This window comes from Mesoplodon densirostris, chromosome 9, assembly GCF_025265405.1.
Source record: "Mesoplodon densirostris isolate mMesDen1 chromosome 9, mMesDen1 primary haplotype, whole genome shotgun sequence".
In the NCBI taxonomy this organism is placed as follows: domain Eukaryota; kingdom Metazoa; phylum Chordata; class Mammalia; order Artiodactyla; family Ziphiidae; genus Mesoplodon; species Mesoplodon densirostris.
In genome coordinates, this window is record NC_082669.1 from 14,486,738 (window position 1) to 14,514,340 (window position 27,603).

Below are 27,603 nucleotides of genomic sequence, written 5' to 3' on the forward strand. Positions count from 1 at the left end.
TAATGTTTCCAGTTAGGCATAAATATTTACTGAATTGATTATACTTATACATAGAATATATATAAAAGGCAACAAGAGTGCTGTATTTGGAAAAGTCAATGCAGAGTTTACATGCCTAATGTAGGAATTAATTCATCCACAACAAATGGATGACAGTATGTTTATCTTGCTGCCCAGTGTATTACCTCAAGGTAATACGCATCATTTATACCTTTCACTGCCTTTATCTCTTACATAGCAAATTTCTAAGAAAGTAACATGTATAACAACACATATGCTATAATTTACTGCAATTAGTTATCAAGTTTGAAAATCATAACAGATCAATTAGACATAATGATACATAAAAATTATTCTTACCCCAGCTTTGAGTAAATTCCACGTATAATCTATGGCACAAATGGCACCTGTTCTTCCACAGCCTGCACTATAGATACAAAATTTGAAAAAACAATTTGACTTTTGTGATAAAAGAACCGTTAAATACATGGGTGGACATGTTAATATTCAGAAGCAAAAAATCATTTAAGAAATCTGACAAAATTCTACTTATTTAGTAAACTACAACTTAAAGCGTGTGCATGGCAAACATCCTTAACATTAAGATTTATATCTTGTTTTCATTTAATTTAAGGAACTTCCAAAAGTAACTCACAGAATACCTAGAAGCCTTCACTTTGAAAGTCTGTCTACCTCAGAAAACCTTGGCTAGCTAACAAAATACCTTGCAGATATAAACTTATACTACGTTCTAGATGGCTCTGGTGCTTTAGAGTAGAGAAGACTACATCATTTCAATTGCAAAAGGTATAGGAAAGAGGAAGAATGCTACAAGCCCTAGAAACTGGTTTGAACACCAGCAGTGATTTCACTAAAGAAACAAAGGCCACTAATGCTCTCTAATCTCCTGAAGAACTAACAGAACCTGGAGAATGTAAAGTAAAATACCACAGGGTAGTTATTTTAAAATATGACAGAAATACTTTAAAGCAACTGATTTTCAGCTAGAGGGAGGCATATGCACCTAAGGATTGAGAAACATGATGAGTAATTAAAGATGTTACTGACATCAGTGGAATAATTATAAGCAGAAAAAAAGTTGGGCAGCACTTTAATGTGTATTTTGAAACTTTTAGAAGTATCAGTAGTTTGTTAAACATGTAATCTAAGAATTCCTGATAAAGTATATTATAAGCAACTTAGTATGGTTTTTAAAAAGCTCTTAACAATAAACATTAATAATATTAATTTTAAACCACTGATATATTTGTCAATTCCACACATCAGAACGTTTCTAAAATTTTGGAGTTAACAGTTACTAGGGCTAAATGATATATATTTAAAACGATGGTTAAAAGTGTGATATTACAGAGACACAGAAAACCAGATCAATGCAACACAATAGAAACTTCAGAAACAGATTTGAGTATATTTAAGTATTTATTACATAATGGTGGATTCTCCAAGTAAAGCGGAAAGACTAGACCATTCAGTAAATAGTACAGGGAAAGTTAGTTAATGCAAAAATTAGATTCTTACCCTTTATCTTAATCACAAAAATATTCCAGATGCATTAAAAATATAATGTTTAAAAAAACCTACAAGTGTATTTTTACGCACTACTGTGTTAGGGAAGGACTGTCTAAGCATATGTCAATGCACACAAATCGTTAATGCAGATATTCACAATTATGTATGGTAAAACACAGGCAGAATAAAAACCATGAAAAACCAGAGCACTTACAACATGACTACACATTAACATCTTCAACATATAAAGATATATAAAGAATTCATAACGTATAATTACTGAGATGAAAATTACTGGCAAAGTAAACAAACAAGCAATTCACAAAAGAATATAAATGACCAAGAAAAGAAAAAGCTTGCCTGTCACACTGACACTGAAACAAAAAGATAAAAGTATTGGGAAGAATATGGGGAAATGGGCATTCCCACAAACAAACCAGCAGTGGTATGCTTAATTATAATGAGCATCAAATTTATGGATAACAAATTTTAAAATATATAGTAAAAGTATGAGAAAGTTCATGTCCTTTAACTTAGAAATCCCACTTTTAGATATCTATTCTAATGAATTATAGATGTGTTCAACGATTTCACCATAAGACTGGCCACTGGGTATTTAAATTGTTGTTTAAAATAGCTGAAAATGAATGGGGTAATAAATGAAATGCCAAGAAATGGAGGTTAAATATAAAATACAGAGCAGTCATAATGTATTCCAGAAGAAAATTTATATGACTTAGAAAGATGTACATAATATATGAAATGGGGAAACATTCTTAAAAAAAAAACTATACACACATTGAAAGCACATACACTAAAATTTTAACAATGGTCATCTCTAATGGGATTGTGAATGACTCCTTCCTTTTATGTTTGTGCTATCTAAATCACTACAGTTACCATACTATTGGTTCAAAAATATTAAATGATCAATTTATTTTTTTAAAGGAAAATCTTCCTATCAAATTGGATTTATGAACTATGTACATTGACCGGACAATATTAATAGAACAGGAAATAATTTCAACTAATTTGTAAAGAAGGTAAGCCAAAGCAATTTCTTTATCTTTTAATTCTACAATTAAATAGATCTTTTTCTTTTTAACCAGTTAACTACTTAATTAAAAAGTCAACTAACCACAGGATTAACTACAGAAAAATAATTTTAATTAACCAGATTGTTAACTTATTCCCACATCTCCATCAGCAAGCCACCTTTCTGGCCCATAAATAAAAAAGAAGCCCTTTCACTTCACTAATAATAGGCATCACAATCCAACCAACTGGCTAAGAAAACTATCTTTGGTGTTCCATCTCCACTAATATCTTTTAACTATTTAATTAACCAGTAAATCTCTGAGTCTGAAAATTTTCATTTATTGATGCTTTTTATAACAAATGTGAATGAGATATAAGTCACTTAAAAAGATAAATCGTAGTTTTATAAGTACTATGGTTTTAAGTTTTTTAGAAGCATTGAACGTAAAATAAAAATTAAGAGAAGAAAAGCTGCCTCAGGATTCAAATAGCTTTTACTATTTGGAAACCCATATAATGACCTATCTTAATGAAATTCCAAAATTTAGGTTTCAAAATACCATACATTACCCATATTATAATGCCACCTGTATTTCAAAGTATTTAAATATTTAGAAAATTCTTTTGTACCTGCAATGAATACAAATAGGCACATCTTCATGTTCTTGGTATTTCCTCATTAAGCTTATCATGTCCAGAATAGAATCAAACGATGAGGGAACATCATGATCTGGCCAGTTCACATAATGAAACTGATATAGCCTACGAGATTCCTTCAAGAATAACAGAAATTCAGCCATTATGAAAATATACTTGCAAATTTTAAAGCATACAGAAAAGCTGCAAATCTCACTTTACTGTCATCTCTAAGATATGTAATTCATATTTAGCACTTTCTTAAAAAAATGACAGCCTCCATTTATCACATATAAAGTATTGATGTGAGGGCTTCACATGTAACAATTTACCTAATCCCCATGTAACACCATGGGGAAGGTATTGTTAATACTATCCTCATTTTATAGGTAAGGAAATTGAGACAGAAAGAATAACATGCACAATGTTTCACAGCAAGTGACAGATATGGGATCTGAAACCAGGCAGTCTTACTTCCAAAACCTACACTTTAACCATTATACTATGTATACTACTCAATTAATCTACAGTATTAAATGGATGAGCAATATACCATAAGCATTGTTTTAGAATCTATTGTAATCAGAAGACGAATAGACTATTTAAACCAAAAAGAAAATTAGAAATGAACTTGTCCAAACCCAAACCTACTCAAATTATGGTGTGGGCTGCCATCCATCTCCCTACCCTTTCAAGGGATCTGTGAGCTTCACACTATTTTTATAATAATACTAAGGTGTTATTTGCCATTTGCATTCTCATTCTCTCATGAGTGTACAGCAGAGTCTTCTCAAGGCTATATGATTTAGGATGATGTCATCACTTGGAAAGGTAATGGAATGTCTGCTTGTATATTCATGCTTTTAAAAAAACTCAGTTTTAATTTCAAATATAGTAAATATTAAAAGATATAACCCACAGAAACAAGAGGTCTTTGGAATCTTCAGCAATTTTTAAGAATGTTAAGAGTCCTGACATCAGAATGTTTTGAGAATGGCTATTCTGGTGTTTAATAGAAAGAGCACCACTTGGAATTCAGGTAAAACTGTATCCAAATTCTACTTCTGCCATTAACTGAATAACTTCAGGTAAGCTACCCAACTTCTCAAAGATTCTTTATCTTCATCTATGGGCAACAGAGATAGCAGTACCTACCACTATGAAGCAAGGAGGGTTCAAATGCCTGATACAACACTGAAGTTCAGTAAGTTACCTATCATTAATATTATAGGTTAAAAAATAGCAACCAAATGATAATAACTGACTCAACTAAAGGGAAATGATTAGTCAGGTCAGGGGTTGCTAAGAGTACTGGAACCATGTCTACTTATAAACAGAAAGGAGTTGTTAAGTATGCTTACAATACACTGTCTGGGGAAGAATGATGAGCTTCATGGCCAAGCTTAATTACTTACAGTGATTTAAAATTTAAGATAATAAAAACAGAGAAATTGAGGAAGAACTGATAGGCATTCTCTAATGCCCATCGGATTTTTCTTTGATTCCTTCCTGGAGAAATTATCATTTTATATAGCTCTGAAACTGAAGTCATGGGCCTCTAGTGAAAACAAGTTATATCTAAATGAAGACTTAGCGTTAATAGTGGCTTGTCTCTTTCTAAAACATTGTAAACTAATAAAAGTGGGTAATAATTATGTAAATAATACTATAATCTGTTTGCTGCAATAGAGGAAAAATATTTGCAGCACAGAAACCAACTATTCCAAATACAGTAAATTTAATTTAGAGAAAGTTGTTCTAAGTAAGTAATTATATGACTTTAATTGATAAAACATAAGGCTCAAGATAATAAAATATTACATCTGATTTTCTTCATTATTTTATATAACTAAAAAAAATCAACAAACCTCCTTAACTATGTAAGGTAAGACAGTATACTATTTATATATATCCTCTCTTTAAAAACTATCCTTAGAAACTGTCTCTAAATGGAAAATACTTACATTCTGAAATTCAAGTAAGAGTGTCCTAATGAAGTAGTCTGTTCTTGCTTGTTCAGCTTCCTAAGTAAAGGGAAACACTTGTGAGTCAGTAGAACATTAAAACAAAAACATACACACCAAAACAAACAATACCCTCATATTTAAAGTCCACAATATGAAATTAATCTTTAAAATTCCAGGTATGCCTGATAATTATAAAAATAACAATTCTAGAAGTCATCAATTTGTTTACCTAGGTTTTTTTTTTAATTTATAAACAGAAGTGTCTGTTAACCAATTACTTAGCTAGGAGTCTATCATCCAACAAAATATTTGCAAAGTGACAACCATCCCCAGAATCATGTAACCGAAATAACACCTACAAACAAAATGTCGCTCCTTAGTACCTACAAACATCTTCAACCATTTTATCTTTCCATTAAGCTTGATTTTCTCTACCTAACACTCAACTCTGAATTAACTGGACGCCAAATGTGGAAGGAAAAGGATGCACTCACAAAATCCCAAATTATTATTTTGGTTGATGACAACATAATCACTTTAAAAGTCTCTTACTATTATTTGTCAATAATCACTTTAAAAGTCTCTTACTGTCATTTGTCAGTATATTAGAAAGCTAACTATTCTTTTTGCCTTTTTAATTAAAACTACAGACAGGGTAGGACAGCGATTGTCAAGAACAACAGGGTATGCTGCTTTATTAATTTAAAAAAATTCAATATTATCCCTGCTTTAATTTTTTAAACCATAGTAATTTATTTTGAACTTTTCAAATAACATTGCTGTGGGACTTCCCTGGTGGTCCGATGGGTAAAACTCCACGCTCCCAATGCAGGGGGCCCGGGTTCGATCCCTGGTCAGGGAACTAGATCCCGCATACATGTTGCAACTAAGAAGTCTGCATGATGCAGTGAAGATCCCACGTGCCTCAACTAAGACCCGGCACAGCCGGAATAAATAAATATTTTTTTTAAAAAATAACATTGGGCTTCCCTGGTGGCGCAGTGGTTGAGAGTCCGCCTGCCGATGCAGGGGACACGGGTTCGTGCCCCTGTACGGGAAGATCCCACATGCCGCGGAGCGGCTAGGCCCGTGAGCCATGGCCGCTAAGCCTGCGCGTCTGGAGCCTGTGCTCCGCAATGGGAGAGGCCACAACAGTGAGAAGCCCGCATACCGCAAAAAAAAATAAAAATTAAAAAAAAATAAAAATAAATAAAAAATAACATTAAGAGGAAAGTCTGTTTTTATTTTCATCGTAACAGAGTATGAATGAAAATATTCGTCCAAGACTTAACCTTTTCTCACCTATAAAAGGTGAGATAAATACTTTGGGCTTTGTGGGCCATAAAGTCTCTGTCTACTTTATGTTGCTGTTGTGATCGGCAAATATATAAATTAATGGGTGTGGTTGTACGCCAATAAAACTTCACTCACAAAACAGGCAATGAGCTAGACTGACCCATGCCAGTATGCTGCTATCTGATCTAAGTGGTTACACGCAGCAACATGCTACTGAGCTCCAGACTGCCCATTCCCCACTGTTCACCAACACTTCACCCTCCTTCTCATCCCCAAACCAAGAGAGCTCCTGATACTGTCCTGTCTCAGTCTCAAACACTCTGATTGCCAAGTATAGTCAAGTCACGTACTATGGTTATTTTCACTGCCTTGCTTTCTACTTATAAATTTGATTTTTTTGTTTGCAACAGTGATAACGAACCCTAAGTTGTCTGAAACAACCACATGCCATACAAATTACTTTCCATTTTGAAATTTTGAAAGAAAAATTTTGCTTCTTCAGCATGGATTAATTCCATTATTGACAAATCAAACCAGCTGTTACGAATCAAATCAAACCTCTTATCAAGAGGACTTTTTAAAATTACCTTTTAGTGCAACTGGAAAACCAACCCAAAAAGTCAATTCATCTTTTCCAAATTATAAACTATTTCTTACTTTTCTCTATTCATTATTATAAGTTGTTTACTATTTCTGATCCCCGACTGTAAAAAATTTTACATTGTTTTGTTGTTGACTATTAATCACTATATGTGGTCACTTCAACTGTGACATTCATTACAATTATCTTATTACATTTACATTTACAAATGTTCAACACAACCATGCTGCACAGAACTAGGTTTCCTGGACTGTCCAGGGACTTAATATTGTAGAATACTTTCTGAACTGGTGAGGGGGTAGTGTTCCCTCACAGGAGTACAATATGGTTATGCATTGTTTTTTATTCATTCCAAACAATATGAAATGCAGTAGGATTTTTAAATTTTTAAAATTTAATCCACAAACAGTTAGTTCTAACCAGGACTTTAGAGTATTGACTACACTTTAAATCCAGGCCACTTAACTATGAGTTACAGTTAACATTACAAAAATCACACTGTATTTATAAAGGAGACTGTGTAAAACAGTCTGAGTCCTTTCTACATAAACCTAGAAAGCACTAAATTTCTGGTAGCATCAGAGGAATTCATAAGTCCTAAGTACAAATAAGTCATAAAATTAAGGACTTCTTGAATTCACCAATGGCGAGTAAAATCACAGAAATTATATTTCATTTAACCATGGAAAACAAAGTCAAAAACAAGCAATTATGAGATGGGTAATGTAATGGTTAATTTTATGTGTCAACCTGGCTGGGCCATGGTGTGCTCAGATACTTGGTCATAAGTTATTCTTGGTGTTCCTGTGAGGGAGTTTTGGGGTGAGATTAACATTTAAATCCGTGGACTTTGAGTAGTGCAGACTGCTCTCTGTAAGGTGGCTGGCCCTCATCCAATCAGTTAAGGCTTGAACAGAAAAAAAGGACCAGCCTCCTCCAAGTAAGAGAATTCTCCAGGGGACTGCTTTTATCTGTAACACTAGCTCTTCTTGGTTCTACAGCAGACTGTCTCTGGACTGGAGCTGAACATCAGTTTGCCTGGGTCTCAGCCTGCCCACCTTCGGATTAGAACTATTTTATCAGCTCTCGGTCACCAGGCTGCTGCTCCTCAGCGTGAAACCGAAGCATCAGCTCCTCGGGGGTCTCCAGCTTGCCCACCCTCCCCTGCAGATTTTGTACTTGCCGGCTTCCATAATTATGTGAGCCAATTCCTTATGATAAACCTCTTTCTCTATATATATAAACATCCTACTGCTTCTGTTTCTCTGGAAAACCGTGACTAATACAGGGAAGTTATTTAATTTTCATGTATGTTTAATCATCGTATTTTGAGTTGAGTAAATAAGACAATATTTCTTTCAAGTGATTAAAAAAGACACCTTCATGTGTAACCCTAAGCAAATTGTTGGTTCTATTCTAAAGCTTATATTTTACTTCTTTTTTGTTGTTCCTTCACTGCTTTTGTTTTTTAATTCATTTTCTCAGATTTGTGTTGTTAGTTTTAGAACTTGAATTTAATTCACTTCCACAGCTCATCAAATAGGTATATATTTTAAGTTTCATATCAAGTTTTCTGCCATAAAAGATCAATCTCTACTTTCAGGATGGAAGTTCTCAAACCCATCTTTGTACATAATTATAACAATTCTGGGGAGAATAACAAAGATATGAAAGATTAACATAATAAACTATACTTCAGCCATCAAAGATCTTTTCATTTGTTGAATTTGAAACTAATACTTTATACCACTTTTCAAATAGATCACTCAAAGCAGTTATTTGTTTATTCTTAGATACATAACACTTATGATCAACTTATATACAAAGACTAACACAGAATTAACATAATATGGTACAAGGAAATTATACATTTATGAAAAGTCATTCTCAAAGCTTCTTAATTTAAAAGCAGTATAAAAACAAACATTATTATTAATATTTGTTTATTAAGTGTAGATTTACATGAAAACATTGAAGGCTTGGCTTATATAAAACCAGGTTCATACCACATTATAATTTAATTATCAGTCTAACATACTCATTACCTGATTAAATAATGTATATAAAAATAGATACTTACACAAGAAATTTTAAATGGTGCAAATGTTATAGGGTCTTCTCCATACAAAGGCCAATAGCGCTCACATTTTTTCTGTTTTCCAAAAAAAAGTTAGTAAATAATTGATAATTTGTTTTACTTGAACTTTAACAAATATTTTGTGTTCAGGTTGCTCTTCCTTCCCAGAAAACAGAAAAACTGCCATCAACAGGCAAGGAACTAGGAGCTCTCAGACTTACCCAACTAACCATAAAGGTGGACTACCATGACCTCTCGAAGATTAGTCATAAGAAACTTATTAACATAAGTTTATAAACTGTTCATTGCTACCAGCTTGGTATATAGAGTAGACTCCAAAGATCCTCCTCTAGAAAAGAAAAATTGCTTTAAAAAAAAGTGCCTGGCACAAGGAGGTCCATTCAGTATAAAAAGTTGCCAGGCAAGTTTTAATGCTTGTAAAATGACAATCCCTATAATAACTGGCTGAATTCTTGTTAAGTGTAAAATCTGTGGCGTCGTGGAAAGAGCCCTCCACTTGGTATCCGAAGAATTTTGCAAGTAGCAATTTTACTGTTTGGTTGACCTTTAGTTCCTTTACCTGTAAAAATGGGAATAATAATCCTTATCTTATATGATTGTTTCAAGTACTAAATAAAAGTTTATTTCAAATGTTCCACTGGTGGAACGCCATACAAGAATAATGTATTATTTAAACTATCCACTTTTGAGATTCTAGAAAGTGCAATCGAACAGTTTCCCCTTTTACTTTCCCATTTTAAACAGGTATAGAAATAGTAAACTATTCAATTTTCATTGGTTTCTAATATCAAGCCCCATCATTTTAGAAACTTAGGTAAGTGAATGAAAGCCTAACTTTACAGAAGACCCAGTGATTCTGATGCAAGAAATGATGCAATTTTACCAAGACCCAATAAAATGAAACCCTTTAAGTGACAATTTAGCTTAAAATAAACCTTTGGCATGGGAAATACATCAGTTCTTATTAAATTCTCATAGTTCCATATATAGTAAGTGGAATTGTTACCTATAGGCTAGAATTAACTGTAAGCGACAATACTGCTCTCAGGGCAACAAAGTAGAACAGCCTAGTGTGCCAGTTTAGCTTAGAGTAAATACTATTAATATTTTAGAAGCCTTAAAGCCACAAACTTCATTTCCCAGTAAAGTTTATAGAAAATGATAAAATTAAATTATTTTGAAGGGTTTTTTTTTTCTTGCTGTTTGGCCTAGGAAAGTTTTAACATCTTCAAACAGAAAACAGATTTATAGAAGATTAACTTAGTAAGAATGAAAGCTTGTGACTAACATGCCCCTCATTCAGATGAGCAATAACTGAGTAATGATTATATTGGTACTTATATTTCAGGTATGAACTAATTACAATTGATTCCAAAAATAATGTTAAACATCATATATACATAATCTATAATAATTTATCATTCATTTCAGAGATGAGGAAGCTGAAGCTCAGAGGGGACAGTTCAATGTACCATGCTCCAAATGCTAGTAAAGTGTAGGTCTGTTTGATTTTATTACCTGTGCTCTTTCCATTAGGTCACATTCTAAGTCAAAGTCAAGGTTATCAAATAAATTCATAGCCCTAACTGACAAAACAACAAAACTGACTACTAACAAAACACCATGAATCAAAAAAACATTAGCTTCAAAAATTTCTGCATGCAATACAACTTAATTTTTCAAGTATTATTACTGATATACAGTGTGAGCTTATTAATAGAATGAAGAGAAACAAAGCCTAAATCTTAAAAGTAACTGTAAAAAAATTAGGAAGGTGAAATTTAAATTTCCTAACACCACTGATTAGTAGTAATGGTACTGAAGTACATACTGACAATACTTAATTACTTAACAGTTTGCACTGTAATTACAATTACTTAATTACTTTCTCAGTTTGTTTATTTTCTAATCTTAGACTGTTCATTTTCTGTCCAATATTGCTAATACTTCCACTATTTGTAAATGATATGGTTGGGCGGAATGACAAAAATTACTAGTAAAAATAAAGTTTTCCAATGATTTATACATCATAACATCTCACATAACTGAAAGATGTATTATCTTGTTTTATGCAACATATCCTTTACTGAAACTTTTCATAAGTTTTACAACTTAAAAATGACTTTTACTTTAACTAATGAACTACCTTTGTATAAGGAGACTTCAAATCATCACATAATTTGTTTGATTTGTTTCTCACATTTATAGAAGCCCACACTTAAAAATGAAGACTTAGGAATTGATGTTGCAGGAGATCACAACGGTTTTGAAACTAATTTCACATGGACAGAGTTTTTACCAATGTTAAAAATTTCAGATTAAGGAATTTTCTTCTCTTTGGAGATAACATTACAAAAATGTAGTGGTACTGGCACACAGAAATTAGAATATTCAAGCTGTAAATTGATGAAAATTAATCAGAATTATTGAATTCATTTTTATTCTCAGTTTTATTCAATCCATAAAAAGTGTTCTACTTACACCACCATTAAATATTTGAAGACTACTAAGTAACAGTACAAAATCTATTAAATGTATTTATAAAATATAAAAGTTGATGTGCTTGGGGATTATTTGGCTCCTTTTGATGAAATAAAAGCAATTGCAGAACACAAAAAAAGAAAAGAAGTAACTATTTTAAAAACTAGGGCTAAGAGTATAATAAAAGACCAGGTATATATATTCCTAGAAATGAAGTAATAAAAAGAATACTCCACAATTATTTTAAGTGTTAATAGTTATACATACCCTTCCCATCTCAAATTCACGACAGGCCATTACAATGATCTAAAAAGAAGTGGGGGTGGGATGAGATAAAGAATGTATCAGTTAAACACAATTTTGTTTTTTCAATAAAATGTACATTTCAAGAATTATTTTTTATTCTGAGCAAAAGTATGCCTGGCCTGTCAAAAAAAAAAAAAGTAGGTTTAATATTAAAGTATGAGTTAAAGAAATGATCAAAATCATTCCTTTGAAGTAAAGGGCTAACTAACTAAATATCAACAAATTAAATTTGGCTTCAAATAACATGATGTATTTGATTTGAATTAAATTTTTTAAAGCCTATAGACTTACTTCTGTCTTTTGAAATAATATTAAAATAACGCATTCAGGATATTTACCCAATAAAATAGCAATACTTTACATACATTTAATAAAATTATTAAGGTTGAAGGTATTTAACTGTCTTTGATCATAAAGGTTATTACATTTGCTTACCCATCCCAACATTTTATAATGTAATATTTCAAACATACAGCAAAGTTGAAATAATTTTACAGTAAACCCTCTATAGGCAACATCTATTCTCTACCATTAACATTTCACAATAATTGTTTTTATCACATAGCTCTCCCTCCACTCATCTACCAGTCTATCTTATTTGGTAGTTGTCTTACTAGTACTGACATAGGACAAGATTCAAAGTATTATCGCACCCTATTCTTGAAATATTTCGACAAGTTTGTCAAAATTTAATGAGAAATCCTAGCCATCAGTTGTTGTCTTTTTAATAAACATTAGCTATAATTAACATATCATTATGGCTCAAAAGTCATGTCATTACATGTAATACTTACTACAACATTGTACTCCCATATCATCCTCCAAAAATCTATTACTGTATTTGCTAAAGGTCCTTGGGTTGCCACATATGCTTTTGGCCCATAAACACCCTAAAAGGGTTAAAAGCAAATTTCATATTTATTATGATTAACAAAAATATTTCCTTACATAAATTTTAAGTTTTCAAATTTTATTAGTAATACTGCTGTTTTTGCCTAAACCATTCCCAAATAATGGCGAAATATATTTCACTTCAGCTTCTGATGAAATGTTACTACTTTTGTGTAATTATTAGACATGGTGCACAGAATTCATAATTAAACCTCCTTGTGCTAATTTTAAAATTATTAGTTACCTAGGAATTAAAAACAAAAGTCTTAGTACCTAGTCAACAAAGCTAACTCTAGCAGAAACATAAAAGCATGCATCAATTCCAAAAGATAATACTGAAACTAGCTAACAGTTCTTTCTTACCTAGATTCTTCCATAACTGCCTTTAGTAACTTATTCAACTTAAAGTTTTTTAAGCACCTACTATGATATATTCTTGGGTTTATTATTAGAGTATACAAACAAAATAGTGGACTAAAATACTAAACCAGCACATAATTGAATCATACAGTGGGTCAGTGTTATTAAGTGCAATTAAAAACTAGAACTTTTAACAGATGTCCTTATAAAAGAACATAAACATCAATAGTATCTGAAAGAACGAACTACCTACGTGTTAATTTTTGTTTAACCTATTAGTTTTGTGTTTTGCCATAACTGTAGTAAAATTGACTTTTTAGTAAAAACAGTTTTTATTTGAAACCATGACTGTTCAATGTTGACATAGATATTAATTTTACCATATAACTCTTACCACCTTAATATGTTTCTCAACAAAATATTATATTAAGATATATATAGGGGCTTCCCTGGTGGCGCAGTGGTTAAGAATCTGCCTGCCAGTGCAGGGGACATGGGTTCGAGCCCTGGTCCGGGAAGATCCCACATGCCGTGGAACAACTAAGCCAGTGTGCCACAACTACTGAGCCTACGCTCTAGAGCCTGCGAGCCACAACTACTGAACCTGCACGCCACAACTACTGAAGCCCGAGCACCTAGAGCCCATGCTCCACAACAAGAGAAGCCACTGTAATGAGAAGCCCGTGCATCACAATGAAGAGTAGCCCCACTCGCCGCAACTAGAGAAAGCCCGCGCAGCAACGAAGACCCAACACAGCCAAAAATAAATAAATTAAATAAATAAATTTTTTTAAAAATTAAAAAAAGAAAAAGAACCCTTAAAAATGTATAAATACCATATATAAAATAATTGAAATTATACTGCCATATAACTAGAAAGATTCAAAAGCACAGAATAACTAACAGAACAAAACAGTCTTTTATTTACTCAAGTGGCAGTTTGAATCTCTCTCTCTCTGCTGATAAATATGTAAAAAACTTGACTGCTTTTGATCAAAAAAGGTTATCTACAAAGACTATATTTAATCTTGCATTTCAGCTGTCACTTGAAACATAGTGACAATTGCCAAAAGTTTTTAATCTAAGTTTATATTCTGTAATTTTAAATCAGTATTACCCAGTAATTCCAGCCCTGGTAATTTATTCTAAGAAATTATTCAAAAGAATAACAATATTCAGGGCGTCCCTGGTGGTACAGTGGTTAAGAATACGCCTGCCTAATGCAAGGGACACAGGTTCAAGCCCTGGTCCAGGAAGATCCCACATGCCATGGAGCAACTAAGCCCATGTACCACAACTACTGAGCCTGCGCTCTAGAGCCCGCAAGCCACAACTACTGAGCCTGTGCTCTAGAGCCCGCACACCGCAACTACTGAGCCTGTGTGCCCAGAGCGCGTGCTCCACAACAAGAGAAGTCACTGAAATGAGAAGCCCACTCACCGCAACGCAGAGTAGCCACAACTAGAGAAAACCCATGGGCAACAATGAAGACCCAACACAGCTAAAAATAAATAAAATAAATAAATAAATAAATAAATAAAAAGAATAACAATGTTCACTGCAATATTACCATCAAGAAAATCTGGAAACAACCTATATGGTTCAACAACAGAAATTACCATGTACATTTGTGTACCTAAACTCAAGGGGACAAATGAGAAGATTTAACAATCAGTAAGGTGTTTATAAGTCTTCAATGTAAAAGAAAAAACAAAAATAGAAAAACTTTATCTCCACTATCATAAAACCAAGCAAAACTCTTTATGAATAAGGAAGCTAGAAGGAAAGCCCATAAAAATATGTCATGGCTGTGCTTTTATTTTTACTCCTTTTAGTGTTGGTATCATGTTAGGCAATTTTAAAACTTATAATAAAATTAGTATGTAGGAAGACATCAAATATGGCAGAGTTAATACTTAAAGTTAATACATACCTTAATAAAATTTGCATTGATATAGTCTGAATCTTGAGAAGGAGTCTTTAAAGTCAACTTAACTCGGCTGTGATCAACTACAAGAAAAAAAAGGATTTCATAAATTATATCCCATTGGCAAACAGGTTTTCTCCTAACAAACCATAAACAAGATTAAATAAATAACTAAAGTTATTTACTTTAGAAAACAATTGGGGCTTCCCTGGTGGCGCAGTGGTTGAGAGTCCGCCTGCTGATGCGGGGGACACGGGTTCGTGCCCCGGTCCGGGAGGATCCCACATGCCGCGGAGCAGCTGGGCCCGTGGGCCGTGGCCGCTGAGCCTGCACGTCCGGAGCCTGTGCTCCACAATGGGAGAGGCCACAACAGTGAGAGGCCCGCGTAACGCAAAAAAAAAAAACAATGAATGGGACTTCCCTGGTGGCACAGTGGTTAAGAAGCCGCCTGCCAATGCAGGGGACACAGGTTCAAGCTCTCGTCTGGGAAGATCCCACATGCCGCAGAGCAACGAAGCCCATGTGCCACAACTACTGAGCCTATGCTCTAGAACCCACGAGCCACAACTGCTAAGCCCGTGCGCCACAACTACTGAAGCTCATGCGCCTAGAGCCTGTGTTCCGCAACAAGAGAAGCCTCGGGAATGAGAAGCCAGTGCACCGCAACGAAGAGGAGCCCTGGCTTGCCACAACTAGAGAAAGCCCGTGCGCAGCAACAAAGACCCAATGCAGCCAAAAATAAATTAATTAATTTAAAAAAAAAAACAATGAATGAAAATTGACTCTAGGTACCAGCAGGCTAATTTCTAACATCATATTGACCGGAAGTCTGATTGTAAAGCTGTGTTTTAAAGTTGGAGTCAGAATAAATCTCAGGAGCTCTTTTAAAATACAAATTCCTGGGCATCGTCCTAGATATACTATACAAGAGTCTGAGGTTTAAGTATCTACAGTTTTTAACAAGCATACTAGGTGATGAGCACTAACCATTTATACATAAATACATTTGCCAAAGTTCTTGTAAGGAAATCTAACTTTCATATTTTACAAGAAATTAGAAAAATTAAGTAAACTGTGACAAATAAATGAATTAAGATGATGTATGAAAAGTGCTCAATACTGCACTTCACCAGTGATACTTATTATTAGGTAATGTCCACTTAGGGTAAAAAAAATCTTTACAAGAAAGTCTCAAAATATAAATTTTATTAATTTAATAAAATTATGTACTTTTATTTTTAAAATAAAGGTAATATCAATATGATTTTTAAAAATTAGATCTTAAAGAAAGATACAAGATGAGACTTCCCTGGTGGTCCAGTGGTTAAGAATCCATGCTCCCAATGCAGGGGGCCCAGGTTTGATCCCTGGTCAGGGAACTAGATCCCACGTGCCGCAACTAAGAGCCCACATGCCGCAACTAAAGATCCTGTGTGCCGCGACTAAGACCTGGCACAGCCAAATAAATAAATAAATAATATTAAAAAAAAAAAAAAAGGGGCCTCCCTGGTGGCGCAAGTGGTTGAGAGTCCGCCTGCCGATGCAGGGGATACGGGTTCGTGCCCCGGTCTGGGAGGATCCCATATGCCGCGGAGCGGCTGGGCCCATGAGCCATGGCCGCTGAGCCTGCGCGTCCGGAGCCTGCGCTCCGCAACGGGGGAGGCCACAACAGTGAGAGGCCCGCATACCACAAAAAAAAAAAAAAAAAAAGGAAAAAAAAAAAAAAAAAAAAGATACAAGATGAAAAGTGAACTGCCCCTGTTCTTGAATTCCAGGGCTCTCTCTTTTCCAAAAAAGACACTATTAAAGTTCCTTTTTCATTCCAAAATTTTTATGCATATACCTATATACTTTGAAAAAGCAGACAAATACAATCATACTAAACATGTTGTTCTGAACCTTGTTACTTTTCAGTTAGCAATATATCCTAGAACTCTTCCCAGAGCAAAAACAGATCACCTTACTCTTTTTTAATGTTATATGGACGTTTCATTATTTATCTAACTAGCTACACTACTGATGGGCCATTTTTTCTTACTAGACACACTACTACAATGAACACGCAGTACTTGGATCTGTTACCGGCAGTACCAGAGGGTAATAAGTTCCTAACAGAGGAATTGCTACTTGCCCTCTAAAAGGTATATACCAACTTATGCAAGTGTTATTAGTAAGAGTAACTAACTGGGTGTTATCATATATTTTAATAGCTGACAATCTAAAAAATAAGACATCAGACCTGCATCTCTTGAATTATGCAAATGGTTGCATATTTTCATATAGTTGTTTGTATTTCTTTTACCAAAGCTGCTTGTTTATACCCTCTGAACATTATCCCCATATGTCTATGTTTTCCTGCTGATTTATATGAAATCTATGTAAAGAGAGAAAAATCAGCCCTTGGTCATAGGTAGTGCAGATAGATTTTTAAAAACTTTTCATTTAGAACTAATTTTAGATTTACAGAAAAATTACAAAAATAGTATAGAGAATTCTCATACATCCCTCACTCATCTTCCCTTAATGTTAACATCTTACTTACATAACCATAGCACAGTTATCAAAATGAGAAAACTAATATTGTTACAATACTATTAATTAAACAACAGACTGTAAACAAATTTTACCAGTTAAAAAAAAGTATCTTTTTTTCTTGCCAGGATCCCACTATACACTTTGTTATTATTTCTCCTAAGTCTCTTCCAATCTATAAAAGTTCCTTTGACTGATATTTTTCTTATGATTGGAATGAGGTTATGCATTTTGTCCAGAACAGCAGAGAACAATCATGTGTCCTCAGTGAGAAGACACACCAAGGGGATCATGATGTCAATATGTCATGTTACTTGTGAGGTTAACCTTGGTCTTGGTTAATTTGGTGTCAGCTGGTGTCTCCACTGTGAAGTTACTATCTTTCCCTTTGTAGTAAATAAATATTTGGGGACATACTTTGAGCCTATGAAACCCTAAAGTAGTAGGATTATCTAAGATTCATGGTCTCTAGATTAGAAAGGGCCATAACATGTAACACGCCTCTATCATTTTGGTCCTTTCTAATCCAGGGACAATGACTATTAAAGGCAATTAAAATACAAAAAGACATACAGAAATGGTAACAAATACAAATAAACTTCTTAGCAAACTTTTTAAAAGGAAAACTAATGAATAACTAATTTATTTGCCAATGACCCGAATTTTACACATTAGTACAATGGCCCAGTTCTGCTGATTTCATTTATTTATTTTTGGTGAAATTTTCTTTGGAAATTTGTAGGAAGAGATATATAAGAAAGACATAGTAGCTTCCAATTAAAATTATGGGGCTTCCCTGGTGGTGCAGTGGTTGAGAGTCCACCTGCCGATGCAGGGGACACGGGTTCGTGCCCCGGTCTGGGAAGATCCCACATGCCGCGGAGCAGTTGGGCCCGTGAGCCAGGGCCGTTGAGCCTGTGCGTCCGGAGCCTGTGCTCCGCAACGGGAGAGGCCACAACAGTGAGAGGCCCACATACCACAAAAAAAAAAAAAAAAAAAAAAAAAAAAAAAAAAAAATTATGTATCTCCTTACCATGTTTCCAGGAAAGAGAATGTTTACATGTTTATCAATGCTTTGTTTCTTATTTCATTCCATCCTACATGTCTTTTTTAAAAGCCATTTGGGATAAGAAATATACATATAAAAAATCCTATGCTTTGGGCAAATGACAATAGAATAATTGAGTAGTTAGGACAATGACAGTTAAGTAACTATATGAAGCTTCCTCTCAACCATGTTTGCCAGTAATGATGGGTCCCACCTAATTACCCTTATTCATGTGGCATGTTAGCCTCTATTCAAAGTATCTCAAAGCCAGAGACTTTGTACAATAGTTGGTTTACCACTGGATTCTTAGTAAATGTTTTGGGGATTGTGAATCCAAATGAGAACAGTGGCTCCCAAATGATAGTCAAGACTTGTGCCAAGGTGCTTGCTACATGCAAGCTGGGAATATTTTTTTAATTTTCTGTGATGGAAAATTTTATGCATATACAAAAATATGATAGTATAATGAATCCCCATCTATCCATTACCCAACTTCAATAATTATCAGTATTTTGCCAATCTTATTTCACCTATGGCTAATCATACAGCAGCTGGGGACTGGGAAAAGCAAATTAAAATGCAAGATTTCCGAGTTGCATATTCTGCAGTAAGTTTGATTCAGTCAGTTCAAGATGGGGCACAGAAATGGCTTTTTTTAAAAACGAAATAAAGCCCTTTGCATGCAGCAACATGGATGGACCTAGAGATTCTCATACGAAGTAAAGTCAGTCAGAAAGAGAAAGACAAATACCATATGATATCACTTATATGTGGAATCTAAAATACGCCACAAATGAACATATCGATGAAACAGAAACAGACTCACAGAAATAGGTAACAGACTTGTGGTTGCCAAGGGGGAGGGTGGCGGGGGGAGAGAAGGATTGGGAGTTTGGGATTAGCAGATACCAACTATTACATATAGGATGGATAAACAAGGTCCTACTGTATAGAACAGGAAACTGTATTCAATATCCTGTGATAAGCCATAATGGAAAGGAATATGGAAAAGAATATATAACTGAATGACTTTGCTGTACAGCAAAAATTAACACAACATTGTAAATCAACTATGCTTCAATAAAAATTTTTAAAGAAGAAATGGCTTTTTTAAAAACTCTAAAGCACAGGCAAATTTTGTAGTCACTACTTCATACTATAGGATCATAGTATATATATATATTTTATAATTTTTTAAATTTTTATTTATTTATTTATTTATTTATTTATTAGGCTGCACTGGGTCTTTGTTGCAGCGTGGGCTTAATTGTGGTATGTGGGATCTTAGTTCCCCCCCCCCGACCTATTTATTTATTTATTTATTTAGGCTGCGCTGGGGCTTTGTTGCCGCGGGCTTGGTTGTGGTATGTGGGATCTTAGTTCCCCAACCAGGGTTCCCAGCGACTGAACCTGGGCCCCGGGCACTGGGAGCACGGAGTCTTAACCACTGGACTGCGAGGCAAGTCCCAATCATAGTACATTACTGAGAATTTTAAAATCAGTATTATGCTGTGTATAACACATAATGCATACTTTAATATTCTTCACTGGTGCTGTTATTAAGCATAAACATGAATAGAAATAATTTAAAGAATATTAAAGAAATGAAAACAATCATTCCTCTCCATGGTTTTGCAGACTGCCTCTACAATCTCCCAAGAGCCCAATTCCAAATAGATAAAACCAATATTCGCTACACAAGAGGCTCTTTAAAGTAGCAACATTTTTTGCTCAAACAAACATCAACACCTATTGCAACAACAAAAATATATATTGTCACCTCCAAGCAAACACACACCTATTGATAAATCCTAGGTCTGAGAAATAAAAGGATCTCCATAATTAATATTGGGATAGGCAGAACACACTGATCCATCACTTCTAAAGGCTAGCCAACTCAGTTCGAGCCCTTTTCAACAGACAAAAGCACAGGTCATCCTTGACACAAGAGTATCTAGAAATTTCTTAATTATAGGACTAGCCTCAGTGTTCTACCATAAAATAAACCAAATCTCCAAGATGGCTTGAGAAAAAACTAAGTGATCTCTGAATAGTGAGGAAATTACTTTTAGTGGATCAAAAGCAAGGATGTCTGCTCTTGCCACTTCAAGTTAACATTATACTAGAGGTTCTAGCCAGAGCAATAAGGCAAAGAAGACACTCAGATTGGAAAGGGAGTAGTAAAACGGTCATTAGTTGCAAATCACAAGATTCTGATATGTAAAAAATCCTAGTTTTCACAAAAAAATACTAAACTAAATATTAAATGAGTCCAGGGAGGTCAGTGGATTAAAAAAAAATCAACATGCAAATGTGTAAATTGTATTTCTATATACTAGTAATAAAGAACTTGAAAATACAATTAAAATAATTCCATTCACAATAGCATAAAGACTTTTTAAAAAGAAATACAAGACTTGTACACTGAAAACCGTAAAACATTGCTGAGAGAAATAAAGAAGATCTAAATGGAGAGAGACATTCTATATATATATTTCACACCTTCTTTATCCATTCATCTGTTGATGGACACTTAGATTGGAAGAGTCAATATGGTTTAAGATGGCAATTCTCCCTAAATTGATCCACAGATTCATCACAACTCTTATCAAAATTCCAGTAGGATTTTTTGCAGAAATTGACAAGCTTATCTCACAATTTATATGGAAATGCAAAGGACTCAGAAGAACCAAACCAATTTTTTAAAAATAAGAACACAGAGAACTTAACACTTCTTGCTTTTAAAACTTACTATAAAGCTATAATGATCAAGACAGTGTGATATTGGCTGAAGAATAAGTCAATGAAATAGAATTAAGGGTCCAGAAATAAACCCTTACATTTACAGTCAGATGATTTCCAACAAAGGAAAGAAGGCAATCCAATGGAGAACGGATAATGTTCAACAAATAGTGCTGGAACAATGGCACATGCTCAAAGATTATTTTAGACCCTTACCTCATACCATATTAAAAATTAACTCAAAGGGCCTCCCTGGTGGCGCAGTGGTTGAGAGTCCGCCTGCCGATGCAGGGGATACGGGTTCGTGCCCCGATCTGGGAGGATCTCATGTGCCGCGGAGCGGCTGGGCCCGTGAGCCATGGCCGCTGGGCCTGCGCGTCCGGAGCCTGTGCTCCGCAACGGGAGAGGCCACGACAGTGAGAGGCCCGCATACCGCAAAAAGAAAAAAAAAAAAAAAAATTAACTCAAAATGAATTATAGACTTAAATGTAGGAGCTAAAACTATAATACTTCTAGGAATGAAATAAGAAAACATAAGAGAAAATCTTTCTGAGTTTGGATTAGGCAAAGAGTTCTTGGATTGAATATCAAAAACATGATCCATAAAACTGATAAACTGTGGGCTTCCCTGGTGGCGCAGTGGTTGAGAGTCCGCCTGCCGATGCAGGGGAAACGGGTTCGTGCCCCGGTCCGGGAAGATCCCACATGCCTCAGAGCCTGCGAGTCTGGAGCCTGTGCTCCACAACGGGAGAGGTCACAGCAGTGAGAGGCCCGCGTACCACAAAAAAAAAAAAAAAAAAAAAAAAAAAAAAACTGATAAACTGGACTTCATGAAAATTAAAAGCTTGCACACTTTAAAAAGCACCATTAAGAAAAGACAAGCTAGAAACTGGGAAAAAAATTTGCAAATCATAATATCTGAAAAAAAACTTGTTTCTAGGGTATGTAAAAAACTTTTATAACTCAACTTTATAAAACTTTATAACTTTTATGAAAGTTATAAACTTTTATAATTTTATAAAAAATCAATTTTCAAAAACTACAAATGATTTGAAGAGACTGTTCACCAAAGACAGTATACAGTGGCTAACAGAACAAGAAAAAATGCTCAACATCATTAGTCATTAGGGAAATGCAAATTGGAACCATAAGGAGATACCTCTATTATTCTAGTGGATGTGTAGAGATACCTCTACATAACCACTAGAATAATTATAATCAAAAAGACTGTCAATAACAAGTGTTAGCAAGGATGTAGAGAAACTAGAACCCTCATACACTGCTGGTGTAAAATGGTACACAGCTACTTTGAAAAACAATTTAAGAGTCCCTTAAAATGTTAAACATAAGCTTCTGAGACTTCCCTGGAGGCACAGTGGTTAAGACCCCGTGTTCCTAATGCAGGGGGCCAGGGTTCGATCCCTGGTCAGGGAACTAGATCCCACATGCATGCCCCAACTAAGAGTTCGCATGTCACAACTAAGGAGCCGGCGAGCCATAACTAAGACCAAATAGACCCAGGGCAACCAAATAAAATCAATCAATTAATTAATTTCAAAAAATAATTTAAAAAAATAAACATAAGCTTCCACAGACCCAGAAATTCCATTCCTAAGTATCTACCCAAGAAAAATAAAACCATATGTCCATACAAAGATTTACCTAGAAATGTTCTTAGCAGCATTATTTATAATGTTCCTCAACTACTGAATGGATAAACAAAATGTGATAGCCATACAATGGAATACTAGTGAACAACAAAAAGGAATGAACTACGTACTATTATACAACATGGATGAATCTGAAAAACATGCTAAGTGAAAAAAGCCAGACACAAAAGACTACATATTGTATGATTACATTTATATGAGATTTTCAGGAAAGGAAAATCTAGAGATGGAAAGCAGATCAGTGGTTGTCTGGGGCTGAAGATTACAAACTGGCATAAGTGACCTTTTTGGTGTGATGGAAATATTCTAAAACTATATTGTGTTGATTGTACAACTCTATAAACTTTTTTTTTTTTTGCAGTACGTGGGCCTCTCACTGTTGTGGCCTCTCCTGTTGCAGAGCACAGGCGCCAGACGCGCAGGCTCAGCGGCCATGGCTCATGGGCCTAGCTGCTCCGCGGCATGTGGGATCTTCCCGGACCGGGGCACGAACCCGTGTCCCCTGCATCGGCAGGCGGACTCTCAACCACTGCGCCACCAGGGAAGCCCTCTATAAACTTTTTTTAAAGATTGCTTTCCATTTATAGTTATTACAAAATATTGGCTATATTCCCCATGTTGTATAATACATCCTTGAGCATATCGTACACCAATAGTTTATCCTTCCCACCCCCGCCCCCATATTGCCACACCCACTCCCCGTAGCCACTAGTTTATTCACTATATCTGTGAGCCTGCTTCTTTTCTGTTAGATTCACTAGTTTGTTGTATTTTTTTAATTCCACATATAAGTGATACCATACAGTATTTGTCTTTGTCTGACTTATTTCACTTAGCATAACGCCCTCCAAGTCCATCCATGTCGCTGCAAATGGCAAAATTTCCTTCTTTTTCATAGTTCAGTAGTATTCCGCTATATCTGTATCTATATTTAAAATACCTCTTTATCCATTCATCTGTTGATGGACACTTAGGTTGCTTCCGTATCTTGGCAATTGTAAATAATGCTGCTATGAATATTGGGGTGCTTGTATCTCTTCAAATTAGTGTTTTTGTTTTTTGTGGATATATACCCAGAAGCGGAATTGCTGGGTCATATGGTAGTTCTATTTTTTGTTTTTTGGGAAAGCTCCATATTGTTTTCCACAGTGGTTGCACCAATTTACATTCCCATCAACAGTGTACACAAGTTCCCTTTTCTTAAAATGGGTAAATTTTATGGTATGTAAATTATACCTCAACAAAGCTGTTTTTAAAAATATACCGTACCTGCAAGCACTGGACATGCTAAATACTCAAAGGAAATTGACAATTTACATTATTCTTATGATAGTAAGAAAACATTATCTCTAAATACTATTACTTTCAATATAGTTTTCCAAATTAAAATGACTAGAAATTTATCGGAAACTGACTTATCAAACCTTAAATAACTTAAAGGGAAAAAGGCACTGCTACTCTGCCTATAGCACTGTCATTAAGAGCTCAGGCTCTAGGGCAAGGTTTCTCAGCCTCAGCACTACTGATATTTTGGCCTTGGATAATTCTTTGCTGCGGGGAGGCTGAAGCCTCTGTGTTGTAGGATAATGCAATAGCATCCCTGTCCTCTACCCACTAGATGCCAGTAGCAGCCTGCTCACTCCACAGCCTAGTTGTGACAACCAAACCACATCCGGACATTGCTAAATGTCCCTTCAGCAGCAAAATCACTGCAGTTGAAAACCAATGCTCTGGGTACAAACTGCCTGGGTTTAACTTCTCACCACCCTATTAGCTGTGTGACAAGGTATTTAACCTCTCTCTGTCTCAGTTTTTCATCTGCAAAATGGCATATAATAGTACCTACCTCATAGTTTTGTTGTGATATTATGGTAAATAGTCCATTTACTATGGAAATTGGCAAGCAATACAAACCAAGGCTTTTATTTTTCAGAGGGGCAGTTGAACGGCATACCATTGACCTTCCCCCTCTATCTCTATTTAAAATCACAAAGCTTCCCCCTTCTATTCTCAACTTTCTCTATGTACCTCCTACTGTATTATTCTCAATAGCACTAATTACTATGAGAGAACATAATATGTTATTTGAATTAATTGTCCATCACCTTGACTAGAATATAAGCTCCACGGGGCCAGGGAATTCTGTCAGTTTGTTTCCTGCTGTATCTGCAGCACATAGTATATGCTCAAAGTTTTTTATAAAATTAATGAATGAAACACAACATATGAAAACAGAAACCTGAAGCTGTTTGAGATTCATTTCCCCAGATGATAGAAAAAGAAGGTAGAGAAACTGTCTCTTTAAGAGTATGTGCATTAATTCCAGAGCACAGTAAGAGTATCTCAAGATTATATTGCTTAATTTAAAAAAACACTGTCCAGAAACCTATACTATTCACTATTCTGAAGTGGACTGGTAAGAAAAGTAGAGTATATTTTCCAAAAGCTTAATGAGTGGTTACTATATACTAGGGATAATTGTAAGCATTTTACATGCACAAAATAATCTTTAAAAGTATTATTATTTTAATCTCCATTTCGAAGATGAAGAAACAAAGGCACAGAGAGGATGAGTCCAAAGTCATAGATAGCAAGTGACAGAACCAGGATATGAACTTCCAGAGTCAGAACTCTTCACCATTATGCTATGCTGACGCTTTGTAATAATTTTGCTACTACCAGCCACTCACAGATCCCACAGCTGAGAGTAAAGCTGAACAACAGAAAGATGAAGGATTACATTTATGCAGAGAAGACAGTAAGAAAGAGAGGGAAGGAGACAGAGAGAGGAGGCGATTTGAAAAGGGATATTAAGGAAGAAGAAAATTTCAAAAATAGGGGCTGGTCAATGACATCAAAATAGTTAACAGAAAGGAATAAGCACTAAAAAAAGACTACCAAATATGGCAATTAAAGTCACTGGGAAATTTATCAAGGACATTTTAGAAGAAGAAGCTTTAGGAATGAATGACATTTTGTCAACTGTACCTCAGTAAAGCTAGGGAAAAAAGGATGAATGGAGAAAAAAGAATGCCATGGAATGTGTATATTTCAAGATACTTGAAGGAAAAGAGAAAGACTACTGGTAGCTTTAACAGATAGCAGGTATGATATAAATTTTTACTTTATAAAATGGGGACCCTTATGTATCCATGCTTTTAGAGGTAAAGGTATTTTGCTAGAAAACTATGCTATTTAAGAATATAATTATATTATCGTTATTAGAATATGATGCTATCAGTCTTAGGCATGCCCTCAGAGATGCCCTCAGAGATCGTATTTAGACTACTGAGAACAGCAGACACACAGGCATGAATCATCTTATGGTTCATTTTTAATGCATAATTAATCAATTAAGGTTCTTATTGTTAATAGACAATAGGTAAGAGTTAATATTTTTAGCATTTTACAAAATGTATTCAATTATATTTATTGAATTGTCTGTATTATTTTATTTTAACAAAATAACTTCTTTGAACAGGGATTCCACAAAAGGTATTTTTACTTGGATTTTTCAGTATTTAAAAGTTAGTATCAGAGTAATTGTGATGCTTAAAGAAAAATTAAACAATAAAACAACTACAACAACAAAACTATTATCAGAAGGAAAGACAAGCACAATCACAAATTATTATCATTTATTTATTTAGAATAAAGCTAGTTTAGGCTATAAAACTGCTAATTAGCATTTCCATTTGTTCCATTAATGGCATTTCAAACTTACATGGCAGTATGTCCTTATATCTGTTCTTTTTAACATTTTCTTCTTTTTCTCCAGTGGCTGTAGGATAAATCTTTTCTGTTCTATACTTGGTTGACAATCTTCTTAGTCGCTTAAAATCAAAAAAAGAAAATTCAAGTTCAGAAAAACATCAGTATTTCAAAATTTTAATGAAAATTTTAATGATAAATAGCTCTTCATTGAACTTTGCTAACCCTGATTCCTCACAACTCATTTTCTTGTTTTTCCAATTTCACAGTATCTCCCTACCCCTTTATAACTAACCCTAAGATAATTTCATTTTTAGCGTAAGTGCAAACATAAGATTAATACTCCAAAGAGTAGTAAAAAACAGAAAGGGGGGGGACACTAGAATAAAAGTAATTTTATTTAAATACATCATTAATACACTGAATCAGAATATTTAACTCAGGGTCTCAAAAAGCAAATTTGAAAATCATGCCTAAAAGATTATGTACAAGTTTCTTGATTTCTTCTCTCAATAAACCTTGAGCACCCATGATATGCAAGCGTCCTTCCAAGGCATAAGCTAATAATTACTTATAAGACACTGCAAAACAAAGTTCTTTGACATTGAATTGGAAATGTCTAACAAAGACCAATTCTGCTTATTCACTGCATTACAGAAGTGGTTTGTGAGTTAGTGACAAATTCTTACCACATATGGCGGTAGGGATGTTCTTTGGGCTGGAATATTTCTGCATGTCAGTAATACACTTCCTGCTTTCAGAAGCACTG

At 34.6% G+C, this 27,603-nt stretch overlaps 1 protein-coding gene across 3 annotated transcripts in view; it reads right to left on the minus strand.

Moving 5' to 3' along the window:
- Window positions 1–27,603, minus strand: part of PTPN12 (protein tyrosine phosphatase non-receptor type 12) — a 91,619-nt gene that overhangs the window by 31,166 nt on the left and 32,850 nt on the right. For all 3 annotated transcript variants that reach the window (XM_060107489.1, XM_060107490.1, XM_060107491.1), the window contains 8 exons: window positions 26,848–26,956; window positions 15,138–15,214; window positions 12,748–12,843; window positions 11,915–11,953; window positions 9,149–9,220; window positions 5,169–5,228; window positions 3,199–3,341; window positions 361–427 (listed from right to left, as the gene is read on the minus strand). In XM_060107489.1, coding sequence (XP_059963472.1) covers window positions 361–427; window positions 3,199–3,341; window positions 5,169–5,228; window positions 9,149–9,220; window positions 11,915–11,953; window positions 12,748–12,843; window positions 15,138–15,214; window positions 26,848–26,956 — 663 coding nt within the window. The remainder of the gene's footprint in view (window positions 1–360; window positions 428–3,198; window positions 3,342–5,168; window positions 5,229–9,148; window positions 9,221–11,914; window positions 11,954–12,747; window positions 12,844–15,137; window positions 15,215–26,847; window positions 26,957–27,603) is intronic.